The sequence below is a fragment of the Siniperca chuatsi genome, linkage group LG15, assembly GCF_020085105.1.
Source record: "Siniperca chuatsi isolate FFG_IHB_CAS linkage group LG15, ASM2008510v1, whole genome shotgun sequence".
In the NCBI taxonomy this organism is placed as follows: domain Eukaryota; kingdom Metazoa; phylum Chordata; class Actinopteri; order Centrarchiformes; family Sinipercidae; genus Siniperca; species Siniperca chuatsi.
In genome coordinates, this window is record NC_058056.1 from 25,235,995 (window position 1) to 25,254,685 (window position 18,691).

An 18,691-nucleotide genomic window follows, 5' to 3' on the forward strand; every position below is an offset into this window, starting at 1 on the left:
ACTAAAGGTCAGAAAATACACCGCAGGGCTGGACGCCCCCAGCAGGACTCAGGCCTCTCTCAGCCCGGCTAAGCTGACCGAAATAAATTTAGAGGGTCAAGCTGCTTTGCTGAAAACAGAGTAGTACACAGATACATGCATGCTCGCGTGATAGCTCAGTGTTGACAGTAATGCAGTGCAGCAAACAGCTGTTGTACTCAGTTTTGTCATCGGATTCACTCTAAACACTGGGCTCTCATGTGGAATGGCACTGCTTAAAGTAACAGGGCTTGGTTTACTTTTGTGTTCCTTTAATGGCCCTGAGCTGTAGGATTAAAAGACAAACTCAGTGTGGTAAGAACATCGGAATTCAAACAGTCAAAACGTGTGTTTTGGTTCAAAATAAACTCAAACTTGATGACATAAATTCTAAAATTTTGCCCAGAGATGTAAATTCTTCCAGGATCATTCTGTTTTGTGTCTTATTCTCTCTCTCTCTCTCAGTCTTCACACTGCCTTATAAAAGTGATGATGAGGGAGGACAATTTACCTGTAAAGATTTTACAGTCATTACTGACTTTCACACAGTTTTAGTGCAAAACATTGGTTCCATTCACATTTTAATTTCATTTTGATGTTGAATTGTTGTGTCAAGGAAAGCTACCTTGACTGTGTTATTTTCAATTTAGAGCAACTGTTTACAGTGTGTTTGCTTTTCCCACTTTAAAAAGAAGTATGATTGATGATTTTGTTTTAAATGTAATTCAAGTCTAGTTTGTTTCTTTTTTCTTTTTTTCATATTTCTTTTACTTATTTACATTTTGAGGAAACAGTAGTGTTCACATTAAAGCAAGCCTATGTAAGTTTTGCTAAACAGCAGCCACTGCAACCTAAAGTGACAATTACAGGATAATGCTAAATGCTAAAGCTTAGTGTAACAGTAGCACAAGAAGAGAAGAGCGTAAAGTCAGTACTGACTCAGTAATGTCCATTATAGAGTTGACCTAAAGTTTTCTAATGTCAGCTAACATTTGCCACTATAAGCTACTGGTCATACCAGACCCAGTATGGTTGTTACAGCAATCCCGCTAAGTGTATTGAACTGTTGTATTGCTTATGAATTCAAAGTTATATTTGTAAGAGGAAGAAAGAGTTATTTCTTCTTTCAGAAGTTACATATTCTTGCTCTAATTAAATGTCATGTTGCATAAATGTAGCAGAAACTTGAGCATCTATAATAAAGACAATAAGCAGAAAGGAGGCAAAGTGGCCATTTTAATTGTTTTCTGTTTCTTTCATTGCATCTTCTAACTTTAGCAGAGTAAATGTGTCAGGCTGGTAGTGAGAGGCAATGAGAGACACTTTCTCCCCAGTGGAGGTTTGGCATTTAAAGAGTTAAATGTAATGAGATCCTGTAGCTATTAACAGTTTACAGAGATCTCCAACATCTGCTCCCAGCAGACCAACAGCAGTTGTCTCCCTCCCTCTGTCCCCACTCTCACACACACACACACACACGATTCACACACCTGTCACCAGCCCTCAGGATACTCCAACTCGGACTGGAATGGCTCTCCGACAGCAACTTTTAGCGTGTTCAGTATGCATGAAGATTTCCTGATGATAAAGTTTGCGGCTGCGTTTTTAGCAGCAAATTAATCCAATCACAGCACTTAGATATTTATTCCATCTGTTCACCAAATCTCTGAATTCTCCCCCAGATCCCTAAGTGTCCTTGTTCTGTAGAAAACGACTCACCAATGGCAAGTTAAAGAGGTGACTGACACCTTATTAAGATATTAATGTCAGCCTAATCAGTCTGATGTCTCACAGTAGACCGAACCTGTGCAGTGCTTATCGCTCAGTATATTTCCCTCTGCAGCAGTAGCCATTTTGTACACTCCCCTGCATTAACACATGCTCCTATGGGATGTTAAATGTATAATTAGAGAGTGATATATATAGCTGACTATCCATAGTAAGCCTTTACAGCGTATGTGAGGTTGGCCTTTGTACTGTGTGAGCTGTGATGCTGTAAGTTGTCAACAAGCCACCAAGACAAATTCCCGTACATTTTCCACTCTGTATAGCTCAGCGGGTCGAGCTTGGCACCAACCATTGCTCTGGGTTTAGTTCCCACTGTGGCCACCCATGCTGAAAGTATAGGCACTCATGGTGCAGTAAAGTATTTAGGATCAAAGTGTCCAACAAAACAGGACATGTTGTATTTGTGGTGTATGTTAACTCGGTGGTTAAATCGATTCTGATTCCGTCAGAGATATTTGGCAGTGACTGTCGGTTTATACAATAACAAACTACAGCTAGCTTAAATTCCCAGCGAGCAATACAAATGAAAATGCATCTGTGTCTTTAAGCACATGTATCAGTAATTTAGTCTGATGGAGATATAAGATCCGAGGTGGCAGTTATTGAGACATCTTTATGGAGATGTTATCACATGCTCCTCCCCTCCCTCCCTCCTGTCCCGGAACTGTTTTAAAATCCAGTTAGCCGATCACCATGTGGCCGCTGTTGGCCTTGAGGGAGGTGAGCGGAGAGGTCATCCTCTATAGAATCAGGGTGCGGGGTGACAGACAAGCATGTGACACGGCCAGGCTTCAGGGGGGTCAGGGGTAACAGCTTCAACCCATCCTAATGTCAAAACCTCTACTAACCCCACCACCACCCTGCAAAAAATATCCATCTTAAAATGTTTAGTATCTTTTGTCTTTTAAATCAAGTAACATGCTTTTTCTGAAGGGTCAGTTTACCCATGCAGATAGTTTTGGTCTTATTTAGGCAGGTTTTGAGATGTCAGCCGTTGAGACTTACCGTATTCCTCTACTCCAGAACAATGGAGGTGAACGTAATTTTGTTTCAAAAACTCATCGGCAACATCTTTTTTCAAAAGCAATGTCCTAGCTGCTGAAGACACTGAAGGCACTGCACATTTTCACTGAAAATCAAGTAACATTATCTGCAATTAAGTTGAGTGATGTGCCTAATACAATTATATTGTCACCTAATTTTTAACATGGTTATCCTTCAGAGCCTCCTTTTCCTCCTGCCATACGTTCACTGTTGTTAGTGTTTGTGCACTGCATTTCACAGAGATCACCTGTCAGTCAAACACTATGAGATGCACAGTCGTGTCTTGATTCCTTATTCCTTAAACGTTTCTGTAGATGACTCTTTTGCCTCTTTTGTTTTTATCCTTTCAGTCATGGTGGCTAATCTTGGCCTACTCAAGATATTTTTAGAAAGATCACTGCGCTGTGGAAGCTACAGGATAAAATGCATCATTTGTTGTTGACAAGAAGAAACCAGGAATCCAACACATTGTTGGTCACTTATACTCACTTTATTTAGTATGACGTTTCAGTCTGTAAACCTGTCCACCACAGCTTGTCCACCAATGATTGGTGGACAACAGAAATACCTTTTGGCAACAATAGAAATTAAGATCAAAACAAAAATAGTGCTTGGTTTTTAAAATATGTGCATACTTGGTTTATGTTACTTGCAACATAAACCAAGTAGGCAAATATCATATAGAAAAAGTATATTGCTAGTAGCTTACCTGTTGTCCTACATTGGCAAAATCAATAACATCATGAAAAAGGGTGTATTTGTTATTGTAGGCATTAAAAAGACAATAAAAACAAGTATAAACAAATATTTATGAAGAACATAAAGCAAGAAGAATTACCCAAAGAACATTAAGTCTTTTACAAACTGGCTGAAGATTGAATCGCCATTGTGTAGACAGACACGTAAGAGACATTATACAACAATCTGTTGTCAGAACAGACATTTTTTGCAGTGCATTTAGTCTCACATGTCACAGCCCTCATCACCCTACCTCACATCTGCCTGTGATGAGTTCATCTTGCGGGGTCGGGGTAGATGGGAGGTGGGTGGGGGGCACCCTGAGTCCTGACAGCCTGACAATGGCCTTCTAAACCCCAACAGGGTCCTCAAGGTGAAGCTGTCTTCTTCTCGCATCCGTATTGAAATGACAAGATCATTTTTGAGTTGACGGCCGTGGTTAATTTCAGCTGAATGAATCCCACCCGTGTCCGATTTTTAAGGTTTGGACGGGTGATGGGATGATTTTGTCACGTGCCTCTCGAGGCTGGGAGTGTGTTTGTGACTGTAACTGACATGCTAACTGATCCATGCTGATCAGCACAATGGCGTCCTCTCCACTCAGCACTGTTACCAGCAAGTTTGTCATTTACTCTGAGTGCCTTCAGATCTGCACTACTGTGAGAGAAAGTTACTGAGTGAACCGACCATTATGGTCCATTACCCACCTACAAAAATACCTCCTGTCTTCACACTGGAGTGGTTGAAAGTGGCCTTTCTGAGGATGCACCACGTTCTCCTTTGTTCCTTAAAGGCATCCATTTTAACAAGCGGTTTCATCTTCTATACAGGCCTAAAATGACATTTATTTTTGTAAAATATGAAGAAATATATATTGTCTCATCAGGCTCTCTTCCTACAAGAATATCCTAGAAATGTGACAAAAGTTTACAGGTACATTAAGGCAGATCAGTTCTCCGGTTCCCAACATATATCAATGGCGTCAAGACGTTTCTTTAAGTTGAGTTTGTGTGACGAGTATCAACGATTAAATGACACTGGATCAGATTTAAGATTTTTTGCAGTGTTGTGAGAGTGAGAGCCATTTTCATTCAAAACTTTTATTTTAAACTCAAAAGAACCATTGAGGTTGCCCTTATTTGCAATGATGTCGAGTTACATACAAGTTAAAATAAATAGGACAAACACAATTTACATTTATCCTGCGAGTGCCTCAATAGACAGAAAACCTATGTCAGTTTCCTAAATTGACAGTATAATCAAGGATAAATGTGCTTTTTTATAAAGTCGTGGTCGCGTTAATGTCAGTCTAGAAGGAGAACTACACATACTTTTATGGTAAAGAGATTCAAAGGAGATACAGCAGGGCAGAAAAGACTAAGGAAATAGACTTAGGGACAGTGTATCATTATGCTATTGTCATAAAAGAAAGGTAATACGAATAAAATATCAGTGTTTTATTATAGATCAGATATTAGCCAGTCATTGTTGTCCAGCTGTCTGACCACAGCTACAGAAAATGTCTTCTATTCTGTTATTGTGGGTCACGCTGCATTTAAGAGCTGCTGAAAAGAATTTTATCAGGCAGTCTGGTTTTCAGTGGACAGTTTTAATGTCCCGTGAAGGTCTGAATGCTTTTTCACATGCTTTACCTGGAAGTAATGTCTTTCTGGGGGAAAATGCTGACTACTTGTAGTTTTTAAAGAGAGCAACACCTAACTTAGAAGATTTACAGTAGAGAATCTGCAAAATAATTAATCTATCAACAAAGTTTGAAAATGTCAATATTGGTAGTATAATTATCACTCTTAAAAGCACAAATCAGACAAATCCTCTGATTATCCAGTATATATACTATATAGTTGTACACGAACATCTTCTCAGTATATTCTTTCCCATGAGCACACTGGAGGTTGTTCAGACATTCACTTCTATCTTACGAGCACTTTGTATGTCGACACAGAGAACTAAACAGTACGTTTGTTGAAACTAAATGAAACGGTAAATAGGATGTGTGGCTCATTTGTAAAATGTAAAATTAAATTCCAGCAGGGCGATGTGCTGGAGCATTGTGCTCCTTCCCAGACAACTGTGGCGCTCAGAGCCTCCTCCATTATGGAGGGGCAGGGCCTAAAGGTTAAAGTTCACCTCTCTATTGAGCCATCAGATGGAGGTGGGGAGAGATGGGCGTGTCGCCAGTCTATTGAGCTGGCCTGAGTCTTTGACAGGCAAAGCCAATGCTGTTGTATGCTGCCACATATGGCAGAAGGGATTTTATTGTGTTCGTGCTAAACTGCGGCGGCACAAGCGAGACAAAGGTTGACAATGTAATTATTGTGTTTCATTCCGTCCAGGTCGCTCAGCGCTTAACTGATTTCTCAATCCCTGTTTTGACAGGTTTCCAAGGCAGGGCTCTTAAACTGGCTCCACACTGTTACTTTTTAAGACTTTAAGCACTTTAAATCCTTATTTTTTCCAATCTAGATTTTAACACAGCCTGGATTGTGAGTCTCTGTAGGCCGCGTAGGAATTTTTACACTTTGCAAGATTATTTTTGGACTCTTTAATTTTAGACCTTCCGTCATTCACTTTTCTCCCCTGTCGTTTTACCCAAATACACCATGGTTATCAAAAGACAGATTATCCATCCAAATACAAAGACAGTTTTCTTACCCATTTTTGTCTCCTTTGAACTCTCATACTTCCAATGTTACAGTCTTCTCCTCTATGTTGATGCAATGGCATGTAGAGCCAAACTCAGGCAATAGACCCACAAACCTTGCCAGCTTTAATAGCAAGTCCTTAGGGCCGCTTCTATCTGTTTCCGCTTTCTCTGTGGGTCAAATTAGACGGTAGCACCGATCCGGGCCACTGGTCCGCTCTGACACACTCATAAATTCTTGTAACTGGCCCCGCTGGTTCTGACAGGGCTATTTTGCGAGGTGAAGACGGAGAGTTTGTACTATAAAGGGAGCAGAGCTTCCTGTGTTTTCTCAGACAAGTGCTACACTGCAAAAAATGTCTATATCTTTACGAGCCATTTAAGCTGGCGGTCGAGTCGTGAAGTCTTGTTTTAAGCCAATAGGGTGAGGTAACTTCACTGTTTTCCATGGCATGCACTGTAAGGCATCTTAAAATAAGGCAGATAATTGTTTTTGATAGATATTTTATCCACAAAATGTTGAATTTTCTTTTTCCTTTATGCAAAGACTCTGTATGTTGGTTTAATGTCTCCTTCAGATGCACACTTTTTGCAGTGTGAAACTCCTTGTCCATTCCCATGGCTTGTGTCCTTCTGTAGGTCCACAGCCAAAGCCCTAAAACCTTTAAAGCCTTGTATGACTCTAACGTAAGCTCCTTAATAATTTAATTCTGTTTGGAATCTGGCGTGATTGGAATGGATGGGATTATCACGTTTGGGGACTAATGCTGCAGGTTCAACAGGGGTTAGCCAGTGTAACATGGTAATAAAAGCAAGTGGCATGTATGGAGAAAATAATTAAAAGTGCCAAGTAAAAGAGGGAGGGGAATTAAATTAGAAATGTCACTCAAAGTTAATAATTACCACAAATTATTAACTTTGAGCAATTAAATTTGAGTGTATTTTGCATTTGACAATTGCCTTTCTCTAGTAATTATCCATACTTTAAGCAGCTATAACAGTGGTGGCAGTAAAAGTCCAGATTTAAACATTTAAAGCAAGACTATGTAACTTTTGCTGAAAGGGGCCACTGTTCCCACAAGTGACAGCAATGGACTAACAGTTAATCAATAATGTTATAACATAGTGTAGCAGTAGCAGAACTAAGTCAAAAGCTGAAGTTAAAATAGATTATACAGCAATATCTACCTTAAGTCTCCTAACATTAGCCAACATAAGCTACTGGTCATACCAGACTAAGTAAGGCTGTAACAGCAGAGTACCTGAGTGTATCCAGTTGAACAAGAGTGTGTTTAATTGCTTGTTTATTAACTTTTCATATGTAAGTGGAAAGTTGTGTTATTTCCTATTTAAAAAGTTACATAGTCTCGCTTTAAAATAGAAAAAGTAAAGTATTAGACACAAAGCATCATCAAATGACTTATTACTTAGTACTAGTACTTGGGAAAAGAACTTATTTTGAAGATTTGTTCTTTTCAAACTTCCATAACAATAAAAACAATAGAATAGTGAAAAAATGTGTAGATACAAAACAAGATTATAAATCTTGTATTTCCAGTCTGGGGATTTTCATGCTGTCTGATTAAAGTAAAGGATGACATGTCCCTCTAACGATTGTGCCAAATATGTATGTTTTATTTAGCTGAAACTAAGCTGTGATTCTTTCAGAGTGATAACAGATTTTTTTTTTCCTTGACAGCGGCCGTAATTGTCTGAAGCTGAATGTAAAATCAGAATCTGCACAGTAATAGTACAGCTGTCAGATAAATGTAGTGGAGTCAAAAGTACCATCCATCCAAAATGAAAATACTTCAAAGAACTGGCTATAAATTATAATCACAGACTCTTTGTGATTCTGTTGGTGGTCTTGGCCTCTACTGAGCATCGACCTCAGCTCGTATTTTATCACCTTTAAGCTTCCCTCCTCATGCGTCGCTGTTTTTTCTTCCCCCTCCTCTCTGCTCGGCTAGGGGCTCAGCGACCGCAGCAGAAGGCGTCACTCATCTGCTCATGAGAGCAGCCATTGACTTCAGTTTGACTCCTCGGCTCTGAGAGGGGTAGACGGGGTGGAGCCAGCCACTCTGAAAAACCATTTGCCAGCGTTGAGCGGGCTGCCTGGTCTATGTTACCATGCAACTGCAAAAAGCACACACAGGCATAATATTTACACTGTTACATTATTTTCCGCATGCGCCTCCAAGAGAGAGAGTCAAGGAGTGTATACTGTAAAACAGAGGGAGAAGGAGGGGAGAGTGTGATCCTCGACCTACAAATGTATACGTTCTGTGAATAGCTGGCCGCTTAGCTAAACGCGTGGGGTTAAACGTTTGTGAAAACACTAAGCCCTCTCTGGATCGACACATTTTCCTACGCAGGTGATGTGAAGTGTTCCACCCTGAAAAGCCTCTTTGTTGACATCACTCACTCCTGTCTTTAGTAATTCTGACCTCTTTCGGAGGTGTGCACTCCGCGCTTGTCTCGCAGCAGTAAGCACATCGGCGGGCGCATGTTTCCACTTAGCTGCGGCGGTCGTCCCTCTTGGCCCGTGGAGACTCTGCCTATCGATGCATAGCAGGTTCTCTGTTCTCGCCTCGCTGTGCTGGGCTGCTCGCTCTGCCTCTGAGCAGCTTCTGAATCTGTCAAGTTAGTATCTGTCTGCTGCTGCCATCCAGCCACACCTGGTTTGAATTACTACACAAAATGTACCCTTCGACTCTCCGGGGATAGATTGCTCTTGACTGGCACAGTGGAACCAATTTCAGAGGTGCAAAAAAAAATCTTGCTGCCTCCTCTCACTGCAGGCAGAGAGAAGGAAATGCTTTTAAGAGACTTTACTGAGCTTTCTCTTATGAAAATAATCCCATATGAAATGTTCTGCAACTGATTGTTCAAACATTTGGGGCTTTGTGGCATTCTGTTTTTAAAACTCTTGCCATCATTGTTTAGCAATTTGTTGAGCAATCTTACATCTTGAGAATTACTAAATATGTCCCGTCACATTTCTTCTTGTTATCTTATTCAGTGTAAAAAGTTTCTTATAAAATATGATCCAAAGTCTGCACCAGGCACCTAATCAGACTGCTCTCTACTCATGAACCCTTTTCATCTCAGTTTTACTTTGTGCTATGGGCACACAGAACTGTTTCCCATCAAGACGTTTACACCACGTCAAAAGATTGTTTTCTGCTAATCACGCCTGTTCTGCATCAACCGGTTTGCAATTAATAAAAGGAGGTTAAAGTTGTATTTCCATTTTAAATGTTTGTTCGAAGGGGTCGGCACCTCAGTAAACACGCGCTGCACACAGCACGCTCTTGTTTACCAACCTGGCCGCTCTGTGATGTTTTATACCAAAGGATATCAAAGGACGGTGTGAGGGAAAAGATCTGAAGCTGGGGAGGATGGTTTCTCTGGACAGAGCACTCATTTGTGAAAATAGGAGGATTTTTTGAGAGGGGCACTGGTCTCTATTTCAGCTTCGGTTTGTGATTTACTGTACAGTATTTTATCTGTATCTGTTAGTGACTAATCACACCTTGTCTGCAAATCTTCATACATCTTCCAAATGTTTTCTTGTAAAGGATGATATATAAAGTCCTGAGACTTACACATAAACTTGACAACTTCTGTATGTTATGGCAAGTGGAAATATACCGAATAAGCACTTGTCTATCAGGACTGCGAATATGACACCAAACTCCCCCTGAGATTTCTTGAAATACGCTCAGTATCCTCACAAATTTAGATAATGGAATGACATATCCTGACTATTCTTTCCTCTTCCTTCTCCCCTCCCTCTTCCCTCCTCTCTGTCCTCCCCCCAGTTGAGACACCAGCAGGGGAGTCTGGTGATGGAGAGCGCCGTGCCGTCAGACCGGGGAAACTACACCTGTGTGGTGCAGAACAAGTACGGCGTCATCACCCACACCTACCAGCTGGATGTGCTAGGTAAACAACACAGAAACATTTACTTTCACTTCTGCTTCTGTGTAAACAACGCATAAATTAACATGCACAAGTGGTTTAAACCCACGAGAGTTGTTGATGGAAAAAAGATTTTTAAAGACGTCTACATTTCCTGCAGCACATCATTCCCATGCATGACTTGCGCTAATGACTCCGTGCTTTCTCTCTCAGAGCGTTCCCCTCACAGGCCTATCCTCCAGGCAGGCCTGCCAGCCAATCAGACGGTGGTGGTGGGCAGCGACGTGGAGTTCCACTGTAAGGTTTACAGCGACGCCCAGCCGCACATCCAGTGGCTGAAACACATCGAGGTCAATGGCAGCCGCTACGGCCCCGACGACATTCCCTACGTCAGCATCCTGAAGGTGGGTCTGCAGCCTGACACTCTGTTTCACATCTCTAATGAGTCCGAGTCTCACCGGTGATTGCCTGGAGTAGAGTTCAGCCTATGATAATTTCACTCATAATTAATCTCTCCTAAATGTCTTGTTTAATGAGTTTTTACAGTAGGTGAGTCTGCGGGGTCCACAGGCTCTTGTCACTACAGCGTATAATCAACAAACTCATTCCTCGAACACTACACCTTCATTATGGCAAAGAAAAGCTTCACCTGCACTTTCCTTCGTACTGCAGCATTTAGAAATGTACACTCATTAATCTAATAATATCACTGTGAATCACAGTCTAGGTTTCTGTTCTTATATGTGGCACCTGCACTGCTTCAGTTTTGACGAAACTTAAAGAGATGATGCATTTTGGCACCTAAATGTAGTCTTGGCCTGAACAATGATTAGCAACTGTCGAGGGTGGATACAATAAAATGAAATCATAATTGAAGGTGGATTTTTGTTATTCCTTCAAGGTGTTCCAATCTTTTTGCTGTGAAAGCATCCACCATAGGAACTGATTTATAATTCAGCTGAGGATTTTACCCATTGATTGCCATGGCACTACCTCAACAATAGGATAGGTCAATAGGAAATGTAATTTGTTGTATAACTGAACGTGAGAAAGGAAGTACATACACGGATGTATAGAAAAATTGGTATTGCTACAAAAATGATCTTTTGCCTTGATATAGGTTATATGTTTCCAGCCTTATAGCAAAATACAATTTTGTTTAGCTACTAAAAATGAGATTATTGCCAAAGTAATCATGTTTACATTGTTTGAGTCACTATGTGATAGATCTCAGAAAATCATCTTGCTCCATGTTGTCTTCACTATCAACAATCTCTACATGAAGTAGAAAACACAAGCTGATCTGATCAGTTATTGTGCTCTTTATGTAGCATGTCCATAGCCCTGATGTACATTTTTTCCTGAACTTAACTTATTGAATTTTTAAACAAATAATAGACAACAACAGACACCTTCATCTTGACTTTCTGAGAGATAAGTAAAAGGGCAGATAAAGGAAAGAAAAGCCCAGAAGACAAAACAAACAAAAACATATATATATGAGATAGTAGCACCCTGACAAAAGCATAAATCTACCTTAAAGGTCATACCTGCTACACTGGTAGTCCGACTTTGATAAAACATGAATCGATAATGCATCTTGTTGCTAACTGGCATGATGTGTTTACGTGTTCTGGAATTAACTCTTCAGTTATACAATAAGTTACATGCAGGACTGTTAAAGAGTTTGTCTACCTGACTTGCATCTGCAGGTATTCCTTATGCATTAATCACTGATATTCTGATATGTGTTTTTGGTTGAAACTGCTCAGATGTATTGCGTGTTTTGTCCCATACGTGTTGTTTGTCTGCAGCCTTTATGGTTGCTCTGATGCTTCATATTGTAGCTCTTTAAAAAGCATTTCTCAATCACAAGCACTCCCTCGTGAAATATAGGTTAAATAAACGCAGTGGGGAAGGCGTCAGATAGTCTTAGGAGGGTTTGCTCCTGTTAAAGAGCAGCTCCTGGAGGTGTCACCGCCTCCCCAGGCAGTGTTGGTGTTCAAGAATAGAGTAGAAAGCATTCCTCACAAAGGAGGACAACACCCTGAACCCGCTGTAAGGCATGTTTTTTTTATTCGGGGTGAAGAGAGGAAGACTCCCATCGAAAAACCAAGAAGGCCTTTTGCTTTCTTATTTGGCCTCTCCCTTTTCTTTTTTCTGCCTCTAGAGAGAGCGAGGGAATAAAACAAACATCTGGTTTGGACTAAGTTTAACTGCCGTGGTGGCGGCAACGCAGGGAGAGAGACGGGCTCTGTTAACCGCCGCTGCCGTCAGATGTGCTGCGTCGCGTGGTTTGAGGAGGAGGAGAGAGGAAAGAGGGAAGAGGCACCCAAAAAAGCCATGGAAAAAATTAGTGGAGGAACACAAGGAAGGGCAAAGTCAGCAGGGAGAGAGAGAGAGAGAGAGAGAATGTGCGACAGAGTGGTGGGTAAGGATGGAGGGCGAGAGACTTAAAGAATGAGTGGGAGGGGGTTGAGAGAGGCGTGGAGACAGACAGAAGGAACGCGAAAAAGAGGTGAAATTGAAACAAGAGAAGGGAGAGTGAGAGACAGAAATTGAGAGAAAGGGAAGGAGAGAGAAAACACTGAAGAAGAGTGACAGGAGACAGGAAAATAAGCCATTTTCAGACATGGAATCTGTAATATTGCTGGCTTCATCTATTTCTTGAAGTGATGGATTTGGGGCTTTCAAACTTAGGTCTACTTTATTCAGCAGTGAGTTGAAAAATAATGATATCAAGGTAGAAGATTGCCCTCAGGCTCTCACATCTGCAACTGGCTGCATAAATGATGGATTATTTTGCAGTTGAAGCCTTAATTAATAACCTTCGCAAGCGCTAGGTACACTCATCACCTCAGCCTCTCACTAGTTTTCTAATCATTTATTAGATAGAAAGTACAATATATTTATACTATGAACAGTTGGCATGAAAGATAACATTTAGGGGAAACTGATGGTCTGATGATTATTGTGGTTTTATTAGGATGTTTTCCTCTTCTGTCCCCGAGTTGCAAAGGAAAAAAATCAATGAAAACATAAAGCATGATGTGATATTAGAGGAACCTTCACAACTTAAAGGAGTAGTTTGAAATAACTTTATTCAGGCAACAGCCACTTAGCTTAGCTTTGCATAAAGACTGGAAACAGGGGAAACAGCTAGCCTGGCTCTGTCTAAAGGTAACAAAATACACCTACCAGCACCTTTAAAGTTCACTAATTCAGTGTTGAACTGGTCCTTTAAAACTGACTCGTTCACTGTATTTCATGATTTAATAAACTGCCTGGAACAGCCATTAAACGTCATCTTCTTTTTGCATAAGAATTAATAATTGAATGAGGAATTTATTACAGTGTTCTAAGAAGACAGAACAAGACGCCCATTTAATATCTCTCTCTGTTTATGTAGCCTTTACATTAAAGTGACGCCATTTGATTCAGATTTCAGGCATGTTGGAAGTGTTACAGAAATGTTTCTAGATCCAATTGCTGTCATGACTTTTACGGAAAAGTGACTCAAACCATAAGACCGATATGTAAAATTTCCAGCACAAGTAACGAGGTGCATTACTGAAAGGGGATATAGAGTGAGAGAAAGAGAGGAGGAGGTGGTGACAGAGTAAGAGAAAAAGTAAGATAGAGAGATGGAGGGAGAGACAGAGAGGAAGAAGGAGAGAAAGAGGAGGAAAGACAGGCCAACAGAAAGAGAGAGGGGGAGAAAGAAAGCAAGCCTGTCAGCCCAGACCGCGGCTCCACGCTCTATTTTCGACTACCACATAATTGAAACAGTATTTACTGTGATCTTTGTGTGCCTCTCTCTCTCTGTCCCCCTCTCTCTCTCTCTCTCTGGCCCCACCACAGTTCATTCAGACTCTCTGCGACATTTCATGTGTGGCATATACTGTAGGAGTTAAATACAGCTGTGGCTGGGAGGAGGGTATCATGCAGGATTATTTTTTTGTTTTTTGATTTTTTTTGAGAAATGCCTGAATCGCTCTTTTGATGCCTGGGGAAAAAAAGAGTTAACTATGAGCGACTCGCCCCAGCGTGGAGAGGGGAGGCGTCTGGAGCCGAGCCCTGGATGTTCATTAAGCAACCATAAAACATGATATGTTTTCTCCTTTATGTGCTTTGCCCATTTAATTATTCATCGGCAGTTTCTCTGCTGAGAGCCTGTCACAAGCAGTGTGTGTGTGAGCATGTGTGTGTTTATGCATGCTGCGCACACACTTGACATACTGTAATGCCTTTAATCTACCAATAGACAGCTTGTGTTACTATGCAATGTATGGTGTGTATGTGTGTGTTTGTGATCTTACAGGTTTGACGTTGTAATTTTAATCTCACAAACAGACAGCCTGCTTCACTATGCATGTGCTGTGTGTGTGTGTGTGTGTGTGTGTGTGTGTGTGTGTGTGTGTGTGTGTGTCGTGTGTGTGTTCGTGTGTGTGTTCGTGTGTGTGTCCAGGTTTCCATGTAAATTAGCAATACTTGTAGGCCTACAGTATGTGAAAGTAGTCAGTTATAATTAAAAGTAAAAGCATTGGTATTATACTTAAAGGAATAGTTTGATATTTTGGGAAATACACTTATTCGGGTTGGATGAGAATAAAATATTACCTGTGATGACACTTATGATCGAGTGAAAATCACTACCTGCAGCCAGATTTGCTCGTTTCAAGCAAAAGAAAGCTCATATCAAAAATGTTTTCACTTAAAACTGACATGGCATTTCTGCAGTATAGCTAGTAGCTACTTTCCATCTACCGTACCTAAGCAAGTATCAGCGCAACAAAATACAGTAAATGCTAATTAGCAATATACTGTACATTATTTCCCTTTTGAACTGTGGAGTAATAAAAGAAATAAAAATAAGAAATTTGAGTAAACTCGTAGTACCTCGCCTGCTTGCAGTATATTTGAGTGTGTGTTTCTTCTCCAGGTTTGCATGTATGTTCTGTGCATGTGTTCTTGCAGGAATTCGCTGTAAAGGCCTCACTGTGCCTCTCAATTTTCCCTTTACAGAGTGTTATCAGTAAACACACTGAGGCCCACAGTAAGTTGAAACTGTCCAACGTGACAGAGAAAGATGCTGGGAAGTACTGGTGTCGCGCCTCGAACTTTGTAGGCAAGTCGGAAAATGCTTTCTGGCTTAAGGTACACAAACCAGGTAATTCCTGAGCTCCAACCAACAACCACCTTCACCGCATTTGATCCTCTGCTGTGTCTCATCCTCTCTGCGGGGCTCCTCTTGATTGTGGATTTGAATGGCTCACTGTCTTGCTAATAGGACAAATGCACACACACATATACAAACACACTCACAGACATTTCTGTGAGTTTAAATGCTCATATTCTGTTAGCTAGTAGGTATCATCCACTTTAAAGGGCCAGTGCTACTTTGTCTTCCTTCCCGATCAATAACAAACACAATATCACACCTTTAATTACTGCAATAACTTCAAAAGCCTCGCCCACAACCACCTTTACACACAAACACACACACACACACATATAAAACGTAACCGATCAAACCATACTGCACACACACACAGACCGGTATTGATTTCCCTGGGAGTGTATTCCAGCTGTATTAATGTGCTTTTATATGAAAGCATGCAGCAGGACTCTGATTCATGACCGGGTCTGGATGTCACTGTTCATTACTGAGGCCTGGGGAACGAGAGTACCCCACCCCACCCCCTACCAAGCCACATCAGACACAAACTCTCCCATTGCTCATCAAACCAACCATTAGTCAAAGGGGAAAAGCCACAACTGCAGTGATGCTCTTTTTTGAGTAATTTTAGTTATTTATAAGTAACCATGCTAAATCTTAAGGGTATTGTGGAGTATTATAAAGTTCGTCTTTATAATACTGAATGTAAGTTTGTTAGTGAACTAAAATCTTCATGTGGAATTTGTGTAATCAGCAAACAACAATAGTAAACGATCTTTACAAACCATAAACAGGTTTTTTATTTGAATTTATTAACAAAAAGCAATGGACCCAGAATAGATCCTTGAGTCACCCCTAGGAAAAAAAACTTTGACATCAGAAGATACAAGTGGCTTTCTGTCAAATATACAGCGGAAAAAAACATTTGAGAACAACATCCTAAATTCCAGGTTTGAAGCACAAAGATGAGAATGTTATGATTAACTAGGGCTGAACAATTAATTGAAATATTATCAAAATGGCCAAGTGCAATATCCAAATCACAGGAGCGCCAATTTTTTGATAAAGGTAAAATGTGTCACAACATACCATTGTGGTGCTAGAGATATGCCTCGGCCTACAAATCATATTCTCCAGATGTAAGGGAACATGCTTTGCTCCCCAGCAAAAATCAATTCATATCAATATCGCAATATCTGTCAAAATAATCGTAATATCTTTTTCTTTTTTTGCATATCGTTCAGCCCTATAATTAACTACATCAGGTCTACAAAGAAAAAGAGTTATCATTGTCCGTGTTTGATGTTGCCGGCACCCACGAGGCGCCATCATTTCTGCAGACAAGGCCTGTGGTGAAGGGATCTGCTTTGCTTTGGCGTCAGGTAAACTTTACGCTGGTTTAATTTAAACTCATGTTGTAGCAGCAACTGAGGGAAAAGTCTAACCCTGTCAAAAGAAACAGCGCTGCAAAAATTTAAACTGTCATTGTCATTTACTGAGCCCTAAAATTCTGGTTTCTTAAAACATAAAATATAAAATAAAATCTGACATTTCAGTAAGAATATTTCAATCTTTTTTTAATACAATTAAATGTGTTTCAAGGATTTTCTACATATGAGTATGTTTAAGGAAGACAATTAAGGAGATTGCCATACTAGATTAAAGAAAATTAATTTTAGCAGATTCTTGAAACAAGCTGATTGGTATTGGGAAATGGTTAAAATATTCTTACTGTAATGTCATACCTTTTCACTTGTTTTAAGACTTTTAGGACCCAATAACAGTTAAAATGACTTGATAAGAAGTTTTGCAGTGTGAAAAGTTTCTGGGTTGTGTGTGGTTTTAGATTGAACCAGCAAGCTTCTTTCGCAGCATGGTGAAGGTGCTGCTTGGGTGTTTTCAGGTGTTGCTGGCGGTGCTGTCAGCAGAAGAAAACAGCACTGCTGACTCCTTCAAATCCTCTGCCCTGTCCTTTCCTCAAGGGTGTATTTGCTGTTTCCTCTAAGAAGCTTTGGGCTCATTATATTTCTTCTCTCTCTCTCTTTCTTTGCTCCCTCCTCCATCTTATCCCCCTTTTATCCTTCACAGACAGCTGGTATTAACACTACAGATAAGGAGCTAGAGGTTCTCTTCTTGGCCAATGTGTCTTTTGAGGATGCGGGCGAGTACACTTGTCTGGCAGGGAACTCTATCGGCTATGCTTACCACTCTGCCTGGCTGACGGTGCTTCCAGGTATATTCCTCTTCTCCCTGTGGGTCTTTGGACTCTTGTCGTCCATTTCTTCCAACTCAAATGTTCTAAACTCCATGAAAATATGATTGCTATTGTACTTTTTTTTTGACAATTTCATGTTTTGTTCAGTAGCACAATCTTTGACGTTCATTCTCAAACCTAGTTATCGTACGTTATCGTAGATTGTTACTTATGTTACTTACTGCATTTGAAGTGCACTGCAACTGTGTCATCACCCCTTTATTTGGAGGAACCGAAAATGCAATCCAGCCTCCACTGAAAGATTAAAGGCTACGAAGCAATTTAAAGACATTTCTGTGTTTGTTGTTCAACACAATAATTACCTCCCCGGGGAGAAGCATATCACAGGTGCAAGTACCTGCTACAGGATAAAACTACAAGCTGATTACTTTCTGAACTCTTTCTGTTTTGATTTATAGATGTTATTCCATAGAAAGCTGCTTCCTAGAATCCATTTGGGCAAAAGGTGCTACTGAGCAAAGCAATGTTTCATTTTAATTATTATGAAAACAATTTTTTGGTGAGATTAGGTGTGGAAAAGTATGAAAGAGTATAATATACAATATTGTTATTGTTATGATATGTCGTGTTTGTCATTTGATGTGTGTATTTTGACTGACATCCCGTGTTTGTGACCTCCTCCTCCCAAAGCAGTGAGCCCGGAAAAGGAAGACTACTACGCCAACATTCTCATCTATGTGACGGGCTGCGTGCTCTTCATTCTCGCCGTGGTTATCGTCGTCCTTTGCCGCATGAGGATGACCACGCAGAAGACGCTGCCCACGCCGCCTGTGCAAAAACTATCAAAGTTCCCCCTCAAGAGACAGGTAACAGAAAGTAGATACAAGATTCGTATAAACACGTTTCCCTCTCTTTCTCTCTCCCTGTCTGTTTAGCTGTTTAGTTGAGCTTTTAGTATATTTATAATAACTTTGATCAACATGATGCAGATGATGTAGTTGAAATCATGTAGCAATGGGGCCTTTTTTCCCATAAAACTGTGTTGAAAATATCATATGACCTGCTGGAAAAGAGAAAAACACCAAAAATAAAAACTACACCTGTCATCCCTGAGGTACTTTTA

At 40.5% G+C, this 18,691-nt stretch overlaps 1 protein-coding gene across 7 annotated transcripts in view; it reads left to right on the forward strand.

The window, feature by feature from the left end:
- fgfr3 (fibroblast growth factor receptor 3) overlaps positions 1–18,691 on the forward strand; it is an 81,636-nt gene that overhangs the window by 44,412 nt on the left and 18,533 nt on the right. For 2 of the 7 annotated variants that reach the window (XM_044166138.1, XM_044166133.1), the window contains exons 6-9: positions 10,075–10,198; positions 10,388–10,578; positions 17,442–17,586; positions 18,259–18,434. In XM_044166138.1, coding sequence (XP_044022073.1) covers positions 10,075–10,198; positions 10,388–10,578; positions 17,442–17,586; positions 18,259–18,434 — 636 coding nt within the window. Of the gene's footprint in view, positions 1–10,074; positions 10,199–10,387; positions 10,579–15,199; positions 15,345–17,441; positions 17,587–18,258; positions 18,441–18,691 lie in introns of all 7 variants that reach the window. The other 5 variants (XM_044166132.1, XM_044166137.1, XM_044166134.1 and 2 more) reach the window with 5 other exon arrangements.